We start from the raw sequence: 16,767 nt of genomic DNA on the forward strand, positions 1-16,767 counted from the left end.
AAACCTTCATGTACCTAGCAACCAACATAGCAACCATTAAAATTAAGCGTTTATGACAGTTTCCATAGCAACCAACATGATTATACCACAGTAACTTCTTTAGTGGGCACCGTGGATACCCTAGCAACAACTGTTTCAAAATAAAAGTCCTCACTAGCAACTTAGCTAGTTAGCATTGTTAGCATAGTTAGCATTTTGTAGCATAACTGCTAGAAATGATTAGCTAAGTTAGCCAATCAACCTGGTTAGCATTGTTAACATAGTTAGCACTGTTAACATAGTTAGCATTTTTAGCATATCTGCAAAAAATCATCAACTAAGTTAGCTAATCAACCTGGTTAGCACTGTTACCAAATTTAGCATTGTTAGCATAGTTAGCATTTTTAGCATTACTGTTAGAAATCATCGGTTAAGTTAGCTAATCAATCTGGTCAGCATTGTTAGTAAAGTTGGCATAGTCACCATAGTTAGCATTATTGCATAGTTAGCATTTTTAGCACAACTGTTAGAAATCATTAGCTAAGTTAGCTAATCAACCTGGTTAGCACTGTGAGCATAGTTAGCATAGTTAACATTTTTACCATAACTGCAAGAAATCAGTAGCTAAGTTAACCAATCAACCTGGTTATCATTGTTACCATAGTTAACATTTTAACATGAATAGAAATTGTTAGTTAAGTTAGAACTGGAATGTTTCAGCTTTAAACTCTACCTTCACACTATCAACTTTCTGTAAACTATGCAACCACAATGTTTACCCTAGCTACACCTTAGTAACCATATCTACATTATTTATCTATTTTTGCATTTTCATGCACTGGTAATTCCTTGGAATTGCATTTCTAGTTATTATTATTCTCCTAACCAGGTCCTATTTCGCTTCAACCGTTTAACGTAGAAACTTGGTTCAAACTTTGTTACGTAGGTCTTGAAAATAAGACTAATTGTATGTATATTTCAGTTCTGTAAACTTGATACTTTTTGAAATATTAGCAAAATATTTTTCCCCATTGACTTTTCATAGACCTCTGAAGCTGCCCTCTGCCCATATAAGGAGATCCGGGAGTTAATTGAAGCCAACTGCCCATATATGGCAAGCTTTTTTGTAGGCGAACTTCAGAGGTCTATCGCACTGCACTGCTGATTAAGCTGATTTGCACCTGTGTCAAGAGCCAGTTGCTCAAGGCCCTATCAAGTTTAATTGACAGCCAGTTAAATTGAACCTGCATTATCAGCTCTCTCTGTCTACCCATTCACTCATACACACACACACACACCTGACTGCAGCACTTCATATATACCACACTTCTCCATGCACTCCACAACATTCTCACCTTAACCTAACTCCCCCATTTCACTGCATCATAGAAAGCCATGCTCCTTTCATCCACTTAGATCCACTCACACACGCATGCACGCACGCACACACACACGCACACTCACATGCACTCACACTCAGAGGTGGAAAAGTCAAGCTTCAGAGAGTAAAAGTCCAATCACGTATTGGTTCTATCTGTGCACTTAAACACAGGTGATAACACCAATTAGCTGCTCTGCCTGGCTGAAGAGTTGTACTACTTAGAATCAGCTGGTTGGTTGGACTTAACCACCTCTGTCCCTAAGCCACATACATCACACTGCCCCCCCCCCCCCCCCTTCCCTCACCTTCCTCTGTCCACACCTGTTTGTAAATTTAAGTTTGTTTCACATTTTATCTTATGTCTTGCTTTTGCATGCACTGGTAATTTCCTCGAAATTACGTTTTCTAGTTTTAAATAAATATACATAATATTTTTGTATTATGAATTTAAAGGAAATTTAAGTAATAGCAATTTAATTACTAATTATGTATTAGTATAAACAATCCTAAATATCAAGTATATTCAAAACAAATGATTCACTTAATTATTTTTCCAACTTATTATTAGTGAGTGATCTTAAATATAATTCTAGGTTGCTGTTGTAGTTTAAATGCATTTTGGGTGAGTTGCATCTACTTAGTTTTTAAAGCTAATTTAATAAAAACTGTAGAAGTCAGACCAACTCATTTAAAGTGAGTGTAAATTGTTGCCTCATTTTTTTAAGTAGGTTTAACAAATATTTTTTTACAGTGCAGGAGGATATAATTGAGCCTAAGAAATCAACAACGTCTGTACTTTGCAGCGTTTTTTTTTTTCGGGAGGGGGTCCAACATTGCGGGGGTCCCGACCCCCCGGTTCCTACGCGCATGAGTGCAACTGTTAGAATTATTTTCCAAGGATAACATCAAATCAACACATTTTGTTATTAAGAGTACATTAAAGGCCTGGAATGAAATAAAACAAATTCTCCATCAAGAAATAGGGCTTCCCAGGTACTGTACAGATTTGGAACAATCCATCAATAAATATACAGAGCATGCAGCTATACTTGGAAACATGGATAAAAGGTGGAATCCAGCAGTTGTCGAATGTCACAAATCATGACATAGTTGCACCATTCAGTGAATTAAAAAGCAAACATAACCAAAATTATTTAGTAAGTATGTAAGTAAAATGTATTTATAAAGCACATTTACACACAGCATAAGCTGACCAAAGTGCTGTACAGTGAAAGACCAAAATAATACAAAGTAATACAAAGAACATTTGCTAAAACATAGATAGTGAAATAATAACATTCAAGACAGGACAGGATTTAGGTACATACAACTGAAAAACTGGATTATTGCCATTTTGATTTGGGAAAGAACATCAGCCCTGAAATGTCTAACATCTTGAGCCAAAGCAAAAAAAAGAGAAAGCTGATCGGCTCTATGTACAATTCGCTGATAAGCATGGAAAGCAGTGACACATTATTACAAAGGATATAAATAAATGGACCGAAGACCTAGGAGTTCATGTTAAAGACTGCTTGTCACTAATATACAAATTAACTACTAAGGGAAGGAAGATGGGTTGGTAGGAGTGGGTCAGTATAATCAATAATAAGAGGGAAGCATGATGTAAAGGTAGAAGAGAGGAAATTCAGATGAAACTCTGAATTTGATGAAATTCTGAAATGTTTTTTTCATTGTTTTATGTACTTCCTGGCACCTAATCATGATGACCTACAGCAATTAATTACTTCTAAATAGATAAATAATTCAAACATTTAACTTAACATAGACGCAGAAAGACGGTTCCCCAAAACTAAGCTTCATCATTCAAACTACCATCACCTCATGAATGTTGTATAGGTGATTCGTAATTCCGTCAAACATTTTATGTGGTCTGTCTACATTTATTTTTACTTTGCTAGATTATAATGAAGGATGATATCATGGGGTTTTGTCTTTTGTTATTTAATGTATATATTTTAATGTAATGTGCTGGTCAATTGTAAGATACCCAGTATCTCAGGTGACACCATTTGAATTTCAGGCGACCCCATACTGTATGTAGTCCTGACCCCAAGGTTGGAAAACTATGCTCTAGGCCAGGGGGTCAAGGCCGTGTAGATTAGCTTTGGCAAGTTAGCAAGCGCCATTTTTAAGTATGGCGCCTCATGGAGCATTTAGAACCAGCTCCGTGCACGAAAATCCGTGTTGGGCACGAGCTCTCATGCGCGTACATGTTGGTGGACGGGTACCTACCATAGACCTAAAAGAACCTACAGCCAATCATTACTCCGTGCAACACTCCACTGACAGGTGTGCGTTCCCGAGAAACTTTTTCTGCTTGTTGTTACGCGGCAAGCAAGGTATGTGCATTATTGCCACCCTCTGAACTGGAGGATGACTCTCTTTTTCCAGAATGTCCAAAAGAAATCAATGTAGGTCCATGCGTCATTTCCAGCTTTGGAACTTTGCGCATGGTCAGAGCCGACTGGCGCTGGATCGGAGCTCCAGTGTTCAATATGGCGTTGACGAAAATTGGCCGGATTTACTAGCCTAGCATCGGCCATTCATTTGTATGGAGGGCGGGACTTAGTCACGCTCTCCAGTTATATATAATACCTCCATGCTCTAGGCTGCGGTTTCAAGGGTCAAGGTCACATGTCCTCAGAAGTTACGGTCTAGTTCATTCCGGGGCACTGAAGGCTAAGGCATACTTTACACTTTACATTGCATCAAAAAGAGCGAGAAAAGTAACAAAAACAGGCAGTACACCTATCAAAAAGGTTCCAAGGAATTTTACCTTACCAATAAACCAGATATACACTATATTGCCAAAAGTATTGGGTCACCTGCCTTGACACCCATATGAACTTCAATCACACGCTTTTCTTAATCCATAGGGTTTAATAACGTCGGTCCACCCTTTGCAGCTAACAGCTTCAACTCTTCTGGGAAGGCTTTCCACAAGGTTTAGGAATGTGTTTATGGGAATATTTGAGCATTCTTCCAGAAGCATTTGTGAGGTCACACACACTGATGTTGGGCAAGGAGACTGGCTCTCAGTCTGCGCTCTAATTCATCTCAAAGGTGTTTTGTTGGGTTGAGGTCAGGACTCTGTGCATGCCAGTCAAGTTTATCCACACCAAACTCTGTCATCCATGTCTTTATGGACCTTGCTTTGTGCACTGGTGCAAAGTCATGTTGGAACAGGGAGGGGCCATCCCCGAGCTGGGCTTGGCCTCTTAGTTCCAGTGAAAGGAACTCTAAATGCCTCAGCACTAACCAAGAGATTTTGGACAATTCCATGCTCCCAACTTTGTGGAACAGTTTGGGGATGGCCACTTCCTGTTCCAACATGACTGTACCAGTGCACCAAGCAAGGTCCATACAGACACTTGACTTAACTTGACTGGCCTGCAGAGTCCTGACCTCAACCCAAAAGAACACCTTTGGGATGAATTAGAGCACAGACTGAGAGCCAGTCAAAAATTCCCATGAACACACTCCTCCCACTTGTGGAAAGCCTTACCAGAGGAGTTGAAGCTGTTATAGCTACAAAGAGTGGACCAACATCATAATAATCCCTATGGATTAAGAATAGGATGTGACTGAAGTTCATGTGGGGGTCAAGGTAGGTGACCCAATATTTTTGGCAATATAGTGTATATATCATACAGAACACATCTCTTACCTTTAATGTGTTCTCTCAAAAATGTATAGAATGATGAGGTAAACATAAAAGGATTTAGGGTAAGAACACCAATTTACACCTTGCTGCATCAAATCCAATTCATGAATGTTACAACTTTTCAGGGACTGGATGTAATATCTAATATATTTCAACAAAATAGGCAATGTCCTGAATGCAATGTGTTCTAAAGTATTTAAAAATCTGTGTCAGATTTTATGAAAATATAGTCAAACTGGTCTCTAGGTAATCTTCTGAATCATTGGATTTATTTGCGAGAATTTGGCTTTCTTCAACAACCGAGTCTTGTGTCTTTCTCGGATTCCAAACTGTTTTTGTGTTTTTTTTGTCTTTGCCTGTTGCCATGGATGAGGACACAGCTGCTTGAAGAGCCACCTGTAGGCCATCATAGAACCTGAATTGGAGACCAATGGATAGCCATTTTCAATAATCTGAGAAGACACATTTGAAAGAAACAACACATTATAGATTCGATGAAGAGAGAAAATACCTTTTTATTCTGGTGACATTCTCTGCCATTTTCTGATTAGCAATCTGCACTAGGAAGTGGATGTAGTTTTCATTCACTAAGACCTCCCCCCTGTGGCTAAGTGGAACTTCAAGACAGTGGGTACTGCGAACAGCCTTTGGATATGAAAGATCAAACCATTTAACAGACAAGTGGTAACACACAGGGCCCTTATTTAATAGACTGGCAACACTGGTTCTAACAAACAACAATACAGGGCATAGACCTAAATTGTCCATGCAAAGCCTTTGGTGCTTTCCAGAGTGGACCATTACTAAAGGTGCATTCAAATTGGGCATATAGTGGCGAAAGTTCGTGGTGAACAAGTTTTCTTTGCACAGTTAAATTTGAACGATTTTGTCCACCTCTATTAAATTAGGGCCAGTATCATTTGATTCTGCATCTTCATTCCAAAACACAGAAATAAAGAGTGACAGAAATGGCTTTCTATTTGATTGGAACTAAGTGTTAATCAGAATCAGAGCCAGCTTTATCCAAAAGGCCAGGATTGCGTAAACAAACAAGGAATTTGACTCCGGTTAACTTTGCTCTCAAAGTACAACACTCAAACAAATAAAATCTTTATTCCCTACACTGGACTATTTGAACTTTCTCTCACTAAAAATGACCTTAATGTACTGCAACTGACCTAGACAGATGGGTTGGGCCCTTGAGTCGTGGACCTGTCCGAAGTTTCTTCCTAAATGTATCCCCAATTCTAGGGAGTTTTTCCTCGCCACTGTTAGTCATGGGCTCTCTCTGAATGTTTAACACTCTATAAAGCGCCATGAGACATGTGTAATGTTTTGGTGCTCTCAAAGTGAAATTAATTGACCGATCCCTAGCCCCGCCTCCCATTGTCAGTCCCATAGTTACTGTTGCTACCTCAGACAAACTTGGTCGGAAAAGTGCGAGAGAACGCGTGTTCAACATGGGGACACCAATGCCATTTAGTCGAGTGTGCTGTGTGCTGGATGATTTCTGGGCGTCAAATATTATTGCTTCAAAAAGGAGAGGCCAGAAAGGCCTCCAGTAGGCAACAGATGAATATTCACAATGTCAACGAGGTAGAACAGCACAAACTGAGGGCAAATATCGTTCAGGTGTTAACGTTACGGATGTAACAGGGTGCATGATAAGGCCTGAAAAAAAAAAAAACTTCTGGTTCCGGTTGGTAGTCAGTTGAGGCCATGGATCGGTAGGGATTTTTTATTTTATTTAATTTTTTTCCCCCAATGTTATGAAAATGTGCCGATTTATAATGTGATTAACTTTCGTTAGGGGCAAATGAGTGAGTGGCTGAGCATGAAGAAGCATCTCGAAGGCAGGTGGAGGCTCTGTAGCGTTACTTTGAGCCGCGGAGGGCATAGATTCTGGTTCTGGGGCACACTGCAGTTAAATTTTGTGAAGTCGGGGGATGGGGGTAGGAGGATGTCCTCTTTTGGGGGGCATTTTGCTTATTTGGGGGGGGGGGGGGGGGGGCAACAAAAAATGGGTGCAAAAGGTATCAGCACAATCTTTAAGTGCAGGCCCATTGGCATACACACAGGGCCCGACTAGGCTATATAAACATGTGGTAGTTGTTAAACCAGGTGAATAAAATATACTGTAGCAGTATGGGTCATTTGTAGTGGTGTTGCAGACCGATACAACTGTCATTCAATACAATAATAGCTATTTACAGAATAATAGATGTTTTGTAGGCTATCCATAAAATCCATTAAAATAGCCCCACATCATCACATACCCTTCACCATAGCTAGAGATTGGCATGGTGCTTTTTTCAGTAGGCCTATTAGCCTGTTTGATTTGCATTACGCTCAATGAGCATCAACCATAAAGGGAACTTTATTAGGATGCATAATATCCTGGATCCATTAAATAGTTGGCCTTAAAAAATAAAAATCTGCCTGCCCCTATGTTAACCCTATGTGTTAAATTCCCATAGGGTTACATAGGGGGTCAAATACTTCCTTCCCCCTAGCATTTAGGAAGAACATTTATTCATTTACGATACATTCTTCAATCACAAAAAAAATTGGTGTACTTAGCGGTTTTACTTTTACTCATTTTTTGAAATTAAGACATTAGGATCAATTGTCAAATGATGATTTTATATTCCTCTTTTTAGGCAACTTTAGCATGGTATCAAATACATTTTCTCCACACTGTATCCATCAGGAGCCATAGCCAATAAAAAGTACATGATAAGAATTTGAGTGTGTCACAATTGTTTTGATACTGATAATAAGGCAAGAATCTTGATTTGATTTGTTAGCCTCCTCCACCACACCAGTGGGGATCAAAGATTTAGTGGAAAGGTGGCTTTATATCATATGTTTATATTTCAAACATTTTGAAATTCATATTAAAGGAATAGTTTAGCAGTGAAATACAGCTTCTGTCATCTGTTATCAGGGATTTTCGAAATCCCGGAAGTACTTTTTCAACCGTGTGTGCCTAATATATAACAACAGAATTTGAATTTCACTGCGAAACTTGCTATAGAAGATCGTTGAAGACCAGTAACCACTCTGTGAGCTGCACATTTTTAAAAACGAACGTTTAGGGGTGTTTTAAGGACAGAATAGACCATGCACAAAGCTAGCAATGTTAAAGCCATACAGAGCTCCATTCTAAAGCTGCCAAATTCCACAAACAGGCTCAATCGTCGAAATTTCGGTGTCTAACACTCGTTTTCATGCTAGGCAATACAGAAAACGGGCTTAAAGTGTAAAATACCGAAATATTCCTTTAAGCTTTGTTACGCCCCTCTGCACCCCCACTGGTCCTGCAGTGACAGTGCAGCAGCCTTTGGGTGGTGTTTGGGCAATAATAGACCTAATTGTGTACACCTGAAGGAGTGGATAAGAAGCTCCTGAGTTGGCTTTCAGTGGTTGGAATTTTTCACCACACCAGAGCAAGCCATGCTCTTGGGTGTGTGTGTCTTTTTCTATATTAAACCCCTAGATTTTAGTGTGTATATATTTATTGCAATAAACAACCTTATTTTTCGAGAACCACTTATTACAGTAGGCTAACTAGTAGTATTATACCAACGGAAAGCTATATTGTGCTCTGTCAGGTGTGCATGTGATGTGTGCTTAGAACTTCGTGAGCAATATAACAGAGAAGAATGGGTGTGCATTTTGTAGGCTACTTTCGCCCGTCGCATATAATGCGCATGAATGTAAATATAATTAGATTTCATGTAGCCAAATCCACGTTGATTTTCTCGTGATCCGTTTATCACAGCAACTAATACCATCGAAAGTTAAGACCGTGCTCTGTCAAGTGGCATGTGTATCGGTGTGACAAGAACTTTGTGAGCAATCTGACAGAGACGAATGGGTGCGCCCGTCGCAGATAATTTCTCTGCGCTGAGAACTTTGTAGACAGTAGGCCTATTAGACCTATAGCCTACCTGCTGTTGATCTAAAGAGCCTACTCGTGCCTTAAATGTGTCACCTGTCTAAACAATATGCTGTGGTCTAGTCCAGTCACCAATTGATCATGAACGGATTGAACAAAAATAATATATTTGGCGTGACATTTCTTGCGTGTGCGTGAGAGCGATTGATGGTGAAAGCGTGAGCCTGGTGCGTGAGAGTTGGCAACACTGTTTATTTAAAAATATATATATATTTAAACTGAAATAAAGACATGACTCCACTGACGATTGTCTTTGTGCACAACCGACCGTGCAGCATTGCTAAGTGGTTAAGATTTTCGGGAAGATTCCTCAAGACCATAAAATAAATTTGGGTCGCACAGCAACCGGAACCAAAACAATTGTTTTTTTTAGGCCTAACTGATAAACTAGCACGTTATCACAAGCAGGTTGTTACTTTGTTTACTGCAGTCTGCAGATATGTGAAGATTCAATAAAGAAGTCTGCGTGAACATGGTCTTGACGTATGCTATATAATGAGATATCAAAACATATTTCGAGGATTAATTGAAGTACGGAATTGCTGCTCAAATCCAAGTTCCCATTTTTACTTGGGAGAGGCCCCTGACAGCTAACTTGGAGGTGGAGAGATAGCCTCGCTTAGGCATATTTATTATTTTGAATGGCTGCTGTATGTTGTTAGGAAGAGTTAAAATTAGAACTAGAAAATGTAATTCCATGGATGAAATTACCATTGCATGTAAATGCAAAAAGGTTGCTGTGCAAAACATTGTATTAGTTAAAAAGACAACATACTATGACACAGTAAAGAATAGATACATAACAATAACCCAATTACAGTTCCACTGAAATTACTTGGAACCCCACATTTAAAAAGTGATTTATGAAAATGCAATAAATTGTGGATAGTAGCCTATTTTTGGAAAATAGCCTCGGCAAACTCTTCATTTATTAGAATAAACAACTGAAATGAAGTTGCCAACTTCAAACGAGTTGCAAGCGCTGACACTTTGTTTAGTAGCCTATGAAGTTCAACTACAGTGGTAGGATAGTTTACATAGGTAGCCTACATATCTACTGTACACTTTAATGCAGGTAAAAAGTAGGATAGCCTACATAGGCTTAGACCCCATTGGAATACGGAATACAATCTCAAACAACGTCAATGAACGATGCAGCAACAGGTAGGATATCTAGCAAATGTAATGTTAGCTTACGGTAGGATATTGTATGTAGGCTACACAATATATTACAGGAGCTAGTATTTCGGTTCTTTGAAGTGTTTCCAAGTGTATGACTATCCTAGGAATGTACAATAAGCTGTTTAATTACATTGCACTATTTAGAGTCAATCAAGGCAACTTGCAAACGTACCATAGGCGCAGTGATATCTTACGCAGCATCTGAAAATAGTCCCCATAGACAACAAGCAGTAGTAGTGCCAGTAGTTTGCAAGTTGCCTTGATTATTACGCCAGATGAGAGTGTAGTTCCATGTCAAATCAGCCTAGAAAAACACCAGGTTTCATTTTCAGTTGGTCTTATTGCACTTTCTAACTTGAGAGGAGACACGTTTTAAATGGGAAAATTACCAGAAATCTTAGTCACTTTTAAACATGAAGCTAGCAGGCGAGAAGCTAATGGTCTAATCCGATTCAATGATCTATGCTAGGCTGAAGCTAAAAGTTGTATCGCCAGACTCACAGAATGGCTGGATGAACGGGAACCAGGTAAATATCGATTGTTTTGCTCGAGGGGAGGTGGGAAATGAGCGTATTTCCAAAAATATCAAAAATAGCAGAATATCCCTTTAACATTGGATTATGACATCACGAGGGCAATTAGGGCAATTAGAGTCGTGTGCCAGGTGTTCTGGCCACCTGCTCCTCCAACTGTCATTTCTCAGGCTTTAAGCATACAATCTCTCTCGGAAGACTACATATCCTATCCATATTACTCAACTATTTAACTGTTTGGCCATTCTAACGGTCAGTTGTCATCAACTATCACTCCCTCCAACTGTTTCCTCTGTCCGAAACTGTTTCAAAATAAAAGTCCTCACTAAGATAATTTACTATTAGTTAATTCAACTATTTCTCCTTTCGCTCTCCTCCAACTTATGAACTTTTTATGTTTTCCCCGACAAGCAGTGATGGTAGTAACGTTTACTGAAGGCTTAACTGGTGGCTGGATAAGACATATTATGATTTTGCTTTACATAGCCTGGCCTAGATGCTTTTACCCCTCTTCTTTCTTTCTCTATTGGTCGAATAGGCTATTGATTGACGCCTTTATTTTTGATCACAGAAATGTACTCTAATGAAACGTCTTCTTCCCATCAGTTTTATACATCGCAGACTGAGAGTCTCTTTCCTTTTGTTAGTTAGTAAGTATTAGTTAGTAGTGATTGTGTATGTGTGTGTGTGTTTGTGTGTGCATGTGCGTATGTATCTCTCTCTTGACGCCTGCCCCCCTTTTTCCACTGTTTCCAATGCTGTTATATACAATAGTTGAATTGGGTAAAGGACTTTATATCATTCATTTGAATATTAGGAGTCTTCTTCCAAAAATAGATCTCTTACGAGCCTGGATTGTTTACAATAAAACTAATATAATTACAATCTCAGAGATGTGGCTGAGTAATATTATCTCTGATGATGAAGTTAAGCTTGATGGCTATGTTCTGTATAGAGCTGATAGGGGTACCAGAGGTGGTGGCGTGGCCACATATGTCTCTTCAACTCTTTCCACTGAGCTCATGGTACCCAGGTAAGCTCTTATGTCTTTTTAATGTCTTTTTGTTAAAATTATTTTCCATAAAAATAAACAGTTAACCATAGGGAATATTTATGGACCACCAAATTTTCCCTCAGACTCCACAAAGTGTATGCTGTCTACCATAAACTCCTTAGATTGCACAAATGAGTTAATTATTCTTGGTGACTTCAACAGTAACTGGCTTGATCGCACATCTTCTAGTGACAGAAACTTGCTAAAGCTAACTACTGTACTATAAATATTCTTTATCTACTAACTTTAAAAATCCTAATCATTTTTGGAAAACCCTTAATAGTTTAATTAGTAAATCTGATAAAAGTCCTATTACAAAAATCAGAGGCAACAATGAGATTATTAGTGATTCTTCTATAATTGCAAACACATTTAATCAGTGTTTCTCTTCTATCTCTAATTCATGTATAGCTGACTTCTCTTATAGTGATAATAAGAGTACAACAAATACATCTTTACATAGAGGCTCCTTTTCTTTTAGTAAGATACATTCTACTGATGTACAACAGGAAATATCCAACCTAAAATCAGGCAATAGTACAGATCCTGATGGCCTTGACATTAAGTTTATCAAGCTTGCTTCTCACATCTTGGCTTATCCTTTATCTGATTTATTTAATTTATCTCTATCCACTTGTGTAGTACCTTCTATGTGGAAGGCTGCCAGAGTCACTCCTCTTTATAAAAGTGGTGACCCTCTTGATATCAATAACTATAGGCCTATTTCCATCATAAAATTTCCATCACATCTTTCCAAAGTTTCAAGTCATCTCTTTTTATTTATTTGCAAACAGCATGCTCATGTTACAGTTAGTTTTGTTGTTGCTTTTGTTTTTGTTGTTTTCATACATATCTATTTCCTACCGGCTAATACAAGCCGTCAAGGCTGCTCACTTATTTCTATTGTGTATCCTACTAAGTACTTGTTATCTTACTGTATGTTACTTTACTATCCCATTTAACGCGTTTATCTTTGGGAACTTGTGGATTTGAGTGTGGCCAGGTATAGGAGAGCTTTTGTGTGTGTGAGTGTATGTGTGATTTATTTCTTTGTATTGTGTTTTGTGTGTTTAAGGACCCCCTCGAAAATGAGATGAACCATCTCAAGGGGTTTATCCTAACAAATAAACATATCCATATTTAAACTACTTAACTGTTTAACTGTTTGGCTATTCCAAATTCCAACTGTCAGTTTTTATCAATTACGACTCCCACCAACTGTTTCCTCGATGCTACGGCCGAACAACACCCGTGGGAATATCCAGCAACAACCCACTCCCACTCTTGCTATATTGCTTAATTAAATAATTAAACATTTAAACTACTCAATTAATTGACTGTTCAGACATTTTAGCTGCCAGTTGTTATCAACTATGACTCCCACCAGCTGTTTCCTCTGCCAACAAATGTTTCAAAATAAAAGTCCTCACTATAATAATTCCCTATTATATAATTTAACCATTTAAACTACTCAACTAATTAACTGCTCAACCATTTCAACTGTCAGTTGTAATCAACTTTGACTCCTGCCAACTGTTTCCTCTGCCCACAACTGTTTCAAAATAAAAGACCTCAGTACCATAATTCCCTATTGAATAATATAACCATTTTAACTACTCAACTAATTAACTGTAAAGCCATTCCAACTGTCAGTTGTCATCAACTTTGACTCCTGCCAACTGTTTCCTCTGCCCACAACTGTTTCAAAATAAAAGTCCTCAGTACCATAATTCCTTATTAAATCATTTAACCATTTAAACTACTCAACCTTTTAACTGTTCTGCCATTTTACTTGCCAGTTGTCATCAACTATGACTCCCACAACCTGTTTCCTCTTCCCACAACTGTTTCAAAATAAAAGTCATCAGTACCATAATTCCTGAATTAATCATTTAGCTATTTAAACTATGCAACTATTTAACTCTTCAGGGTACGTTCAGACTAAGCGTCTTTTTCTCAGCTGCCGGCGTCTGTTTTACATTATAACCCTATGGAGGAGACCGTGTTTTCAAAAAAGTTGCCGGCTTCTTTTAAAAAGCGACTGCAACCGTCTTTTTTCTGCAGCTCGAAGTTGAGAAATGTTCAACTTCTGGCGGAAAAACGCCTTACCTCATGCTGTCTTTTTTACAACTGACCAATCACAAGCGGATTAATGAAAAAATGGTGAAGGTGACAGAACATCGGCCGAGAGACTCGTTTTATGTCTATGGTTTTAGCTGCTAGGTGTCTGAGCTTTTGGGAAATGTTTGACATGACTTCACAACTTTGCCATAACATACTAAAAGCAATAGTCAACCCCATTTTTCTCTTTCGCGATATTTTGTGTCCACACATACGTTAGTCACTTTGCCTATCGCAATAAAAACGCTTCTGGCTGCTTTTGGAATAAAAACGCTGGCAGATTTTTTTTTCAAGATGAAAAAACGGTCTGCACAACTTCTTTTGTCAGAAAAAGACGCTAAGTCTGAACGTACCCTTAGCCATTCAAAATTACAGTTATCATTATCATCAACTATGACTGCCGCCAAGTTTTTTCTCTCTCTCACCTCTATCTTTGTGCTTTGATCATATTTGAAACAATACAGTATTTAACAAAATGTTACTCCACAGCTTTGGCATTTTCATGCACTCGTAATTTCCCTGGAATTACATTCTCTAGTCTTCTTCTTCTTATTCTTCATCCGACCAAAATCCACGGTTTATAACGCTAAAACCACTTAACCGTTTGACGTCATTCAAACACTCATACAAAGGCCTTGTAACGGAGATTTGTCCAATGTATTTTTCACATTAGTGAACTTTATACTTTTTGAGATATTTACGATAAAAGAATTAAACACTCCCATAGACTTAACATTGAGACGCTGTGGCGGCAAAGATTAATTGTTACATCAGTGCTCAGCTGTCAGTAATCAAGGATCTTTGATCCAAAGCCATGCCACCGCTGCGCTAAACCAGGTTAAACCTGAATGTTATGTCTACTCATTAAGCTGTAACAGCTATGAAAACATTCTACCATGCCCCTGTCATGTCGAGTTGTCCTACTTTGTAAAAATGTCCTATTCACGTTCTAATAACGTCACAATCCATTGTTTAAAGCCGCACACGCAGCCGCAAAACACAACGCACTATTCCAGTGGATATTCATGTCTTATCAAACAGTGGCGGCTGTTAAGAGTGACGTTTTGTTTTTGCGTAAAAAATAAAGCCAAGAGACGTCAGTGAATTTAAGGATTTTTTGTATGTGACTCCAAACAGTGTAAAGAGAATATACTTAACCCTTTAGGCGCCGGAGGTTTTTTCCTAAAACGTTCAATTTTGACATATTAATTTCAAAAGGCTTTAACTTAAAAGTGATAGAGAGAATATACTTAAGACTGGTGTTACATGGTAACTGGCTTTCTATGTCAACTGGCTACCTTGATGACATTCCACGATTGATGACGTTTCTTCAACAGATGTGGCACCTTGATTCGTCAACTTTCTGATATAAACGGGAGACTAACGAATACAAATATGCATGACATCTTTAAATGTCAAAATTGGTTGTAGTAGGCTACGTGCACTGGATCATGAATATGCCATCGAAAAATGAATACTTAAATAAAGTAATTGTTACGGACAGATATAGGATTTTGTCTGGTGTTTGGGTGCGTCTGCGTGATGACATGCACTGATTGGTCACATGATGGTGGTGGCGGTAGCGATTCGTAATATCACCTGTTCACTCGCTAGGTGAGAGTTAGTGAGTAGGTGATGGGGGAAGCCTACTTTTTGCTGACCGCTAACGCTATTGTGGTTTAGTATTTTAATGTTTCCTGGCACTTCGCACTTTATCCTTCTTGGAGTCTCGCTCTTTGCACTTTATCCCACTGGGAATTTGCACTCGCACATATCCTACTATACTTGAAGTCGTGTTGTGGATTATCACTCAGCCTGTGGATTTTACTGCTCCTGTGGATGATATCGTATGAACTGTGCTCACTGATATTTTAATACTGTGAAGATTTGTCTTTCATACTGGAGAGATGTCCAGGGGCCGGTTTCCCGATAACGTTCACCCTTAGCGAGCTACGAAGACTCCAAAGGTATAGCTTACCAAAGTTGTTTACCTTTATAGTCGTGGTTCCCGAACTATCACTTAGGAGTCTTCTTACGAAAAGCTCCTTACGTCCGACGTATAAGGCACTGTCCACCATGAAGGTGCTGAATTAGGTGACATCGATTGCTCAGAAATCGATTTTTTATTTCACACGGAGGTTAGACAGACTTATGAAAGCTTTCTTTGCACCAAAAAACATTGCTTATAATAGCCTATCGCCCGATTCGCCCCCATTCACGCAACTTCAACGTGGATGAACTTATTAGCACACAATGATAAAAAAGTAGTCTAGAAATTAAATTATCTACGTCTGCCAAGTAGGTTATGTTTTCATCTGGGTTTGTTTTTTGGTGTGTTAGTTCCCGCATGGATAAAAAGATTCGAACGCTTCATGTTTGAAAGCAGAGGTCTGCGCTCTCTGAGTGCTTTTCTAGTTTGTTTGTTTGTTTGTTTGTTTGTTTGCAAGATAGGCTAACTCTAAAAGTTAAAGGTGGATTTCGATTAAATTTTCAGGGAAGATCTGAAATGACCCAAGGAAGAAACTATTTAATTTTGTGAGTGATTCGTATCACCGTCTGGATGAAGGAGGCGTAGGCTACATGTGTTTGCTTGGGGGAGGTTTGTGCTTTTCTAGTTGAAATAGGCTATGTAGACTTTTTTTTAATCACAGCTGATTGACCAACATCCTCATTCAGTATTGTGTGCCTTTGGTTAACATTAAACATGACAGCAAGCCCGCACATTAAGCCTAAACATTGTAGGGCGGTGGGGGGAAGCAAAGAATAAAGCGCTTTTAATTATTTTCAAATGCGTGCACGTTTCATATTTGTATGAAAACATTTCCAGAAACTATTTTCTAAATTAGCATACTTACATAAAATCATTGGCGA

The 16,767-nt window shown here is 38.6% G+C and overlaps 2 protein-coding genes across 4 annotated transcripts in view; one reads left to right on the forward strand and one right to left on the reverse strand.

The window, feature by feature from the left end:
• atg9b (autophagy related 9B) overlaps positions 1 to 16,767 on the forward strand; it is an 839,198-nt gene that overhangs the window by 699,544 nt on the left and 122,887 nt on the right. The gene's annotated exons all lie outside the window — the stretch shown is intronic.
• The window catches only part of tyw3 (tRNA-yW synthesizing protein 3 homolog (S. cerevisiae)), a 31,477-nt gene continuing 19,568 nt past the window's right edge, over positions 4,859 to 16,767 (reverse strand). Inside the window, exons 4-5 of one of the 3 annotated variants that reach the window (XM_062517346.1) lie at positions 5,557 to 5,690; positions 4,859 to 5,460 (exon numbers count right to left, since the gene is read on the reverse strand). In XM_062517346.1, the coding sequence (XP_062373330.1) occupies positions 5,262 to 5,460; positions 5,557 to 5,690 (333 nt within the window). In that variant the 3' untranslated portion in view covers positions 4,859 to 5,261. Of the gene's footprint in view, positions 5,461 to 5,554; positions 5,691 to 16,767 lie in introns of those variants that run through there. The other 2 variants (XM_062517345.1, XM_062517348.1) reach the window with 2 other exon arrangements.

The sequence above is a fragment of the Sardina pilchardus genome, chromosome 2 (genome assembly GCF_963854185.1).
Source record: "Sardina pilchardus chromosome 2, fSarPil1.1, whole genome shotgun sequence".
Lineage (NCBI taxonomy): Eukaryota > Metazoa > Chordata > Actinopteri > Clupeiformes > Clupeidae > Sardina > Sardina pilchardus.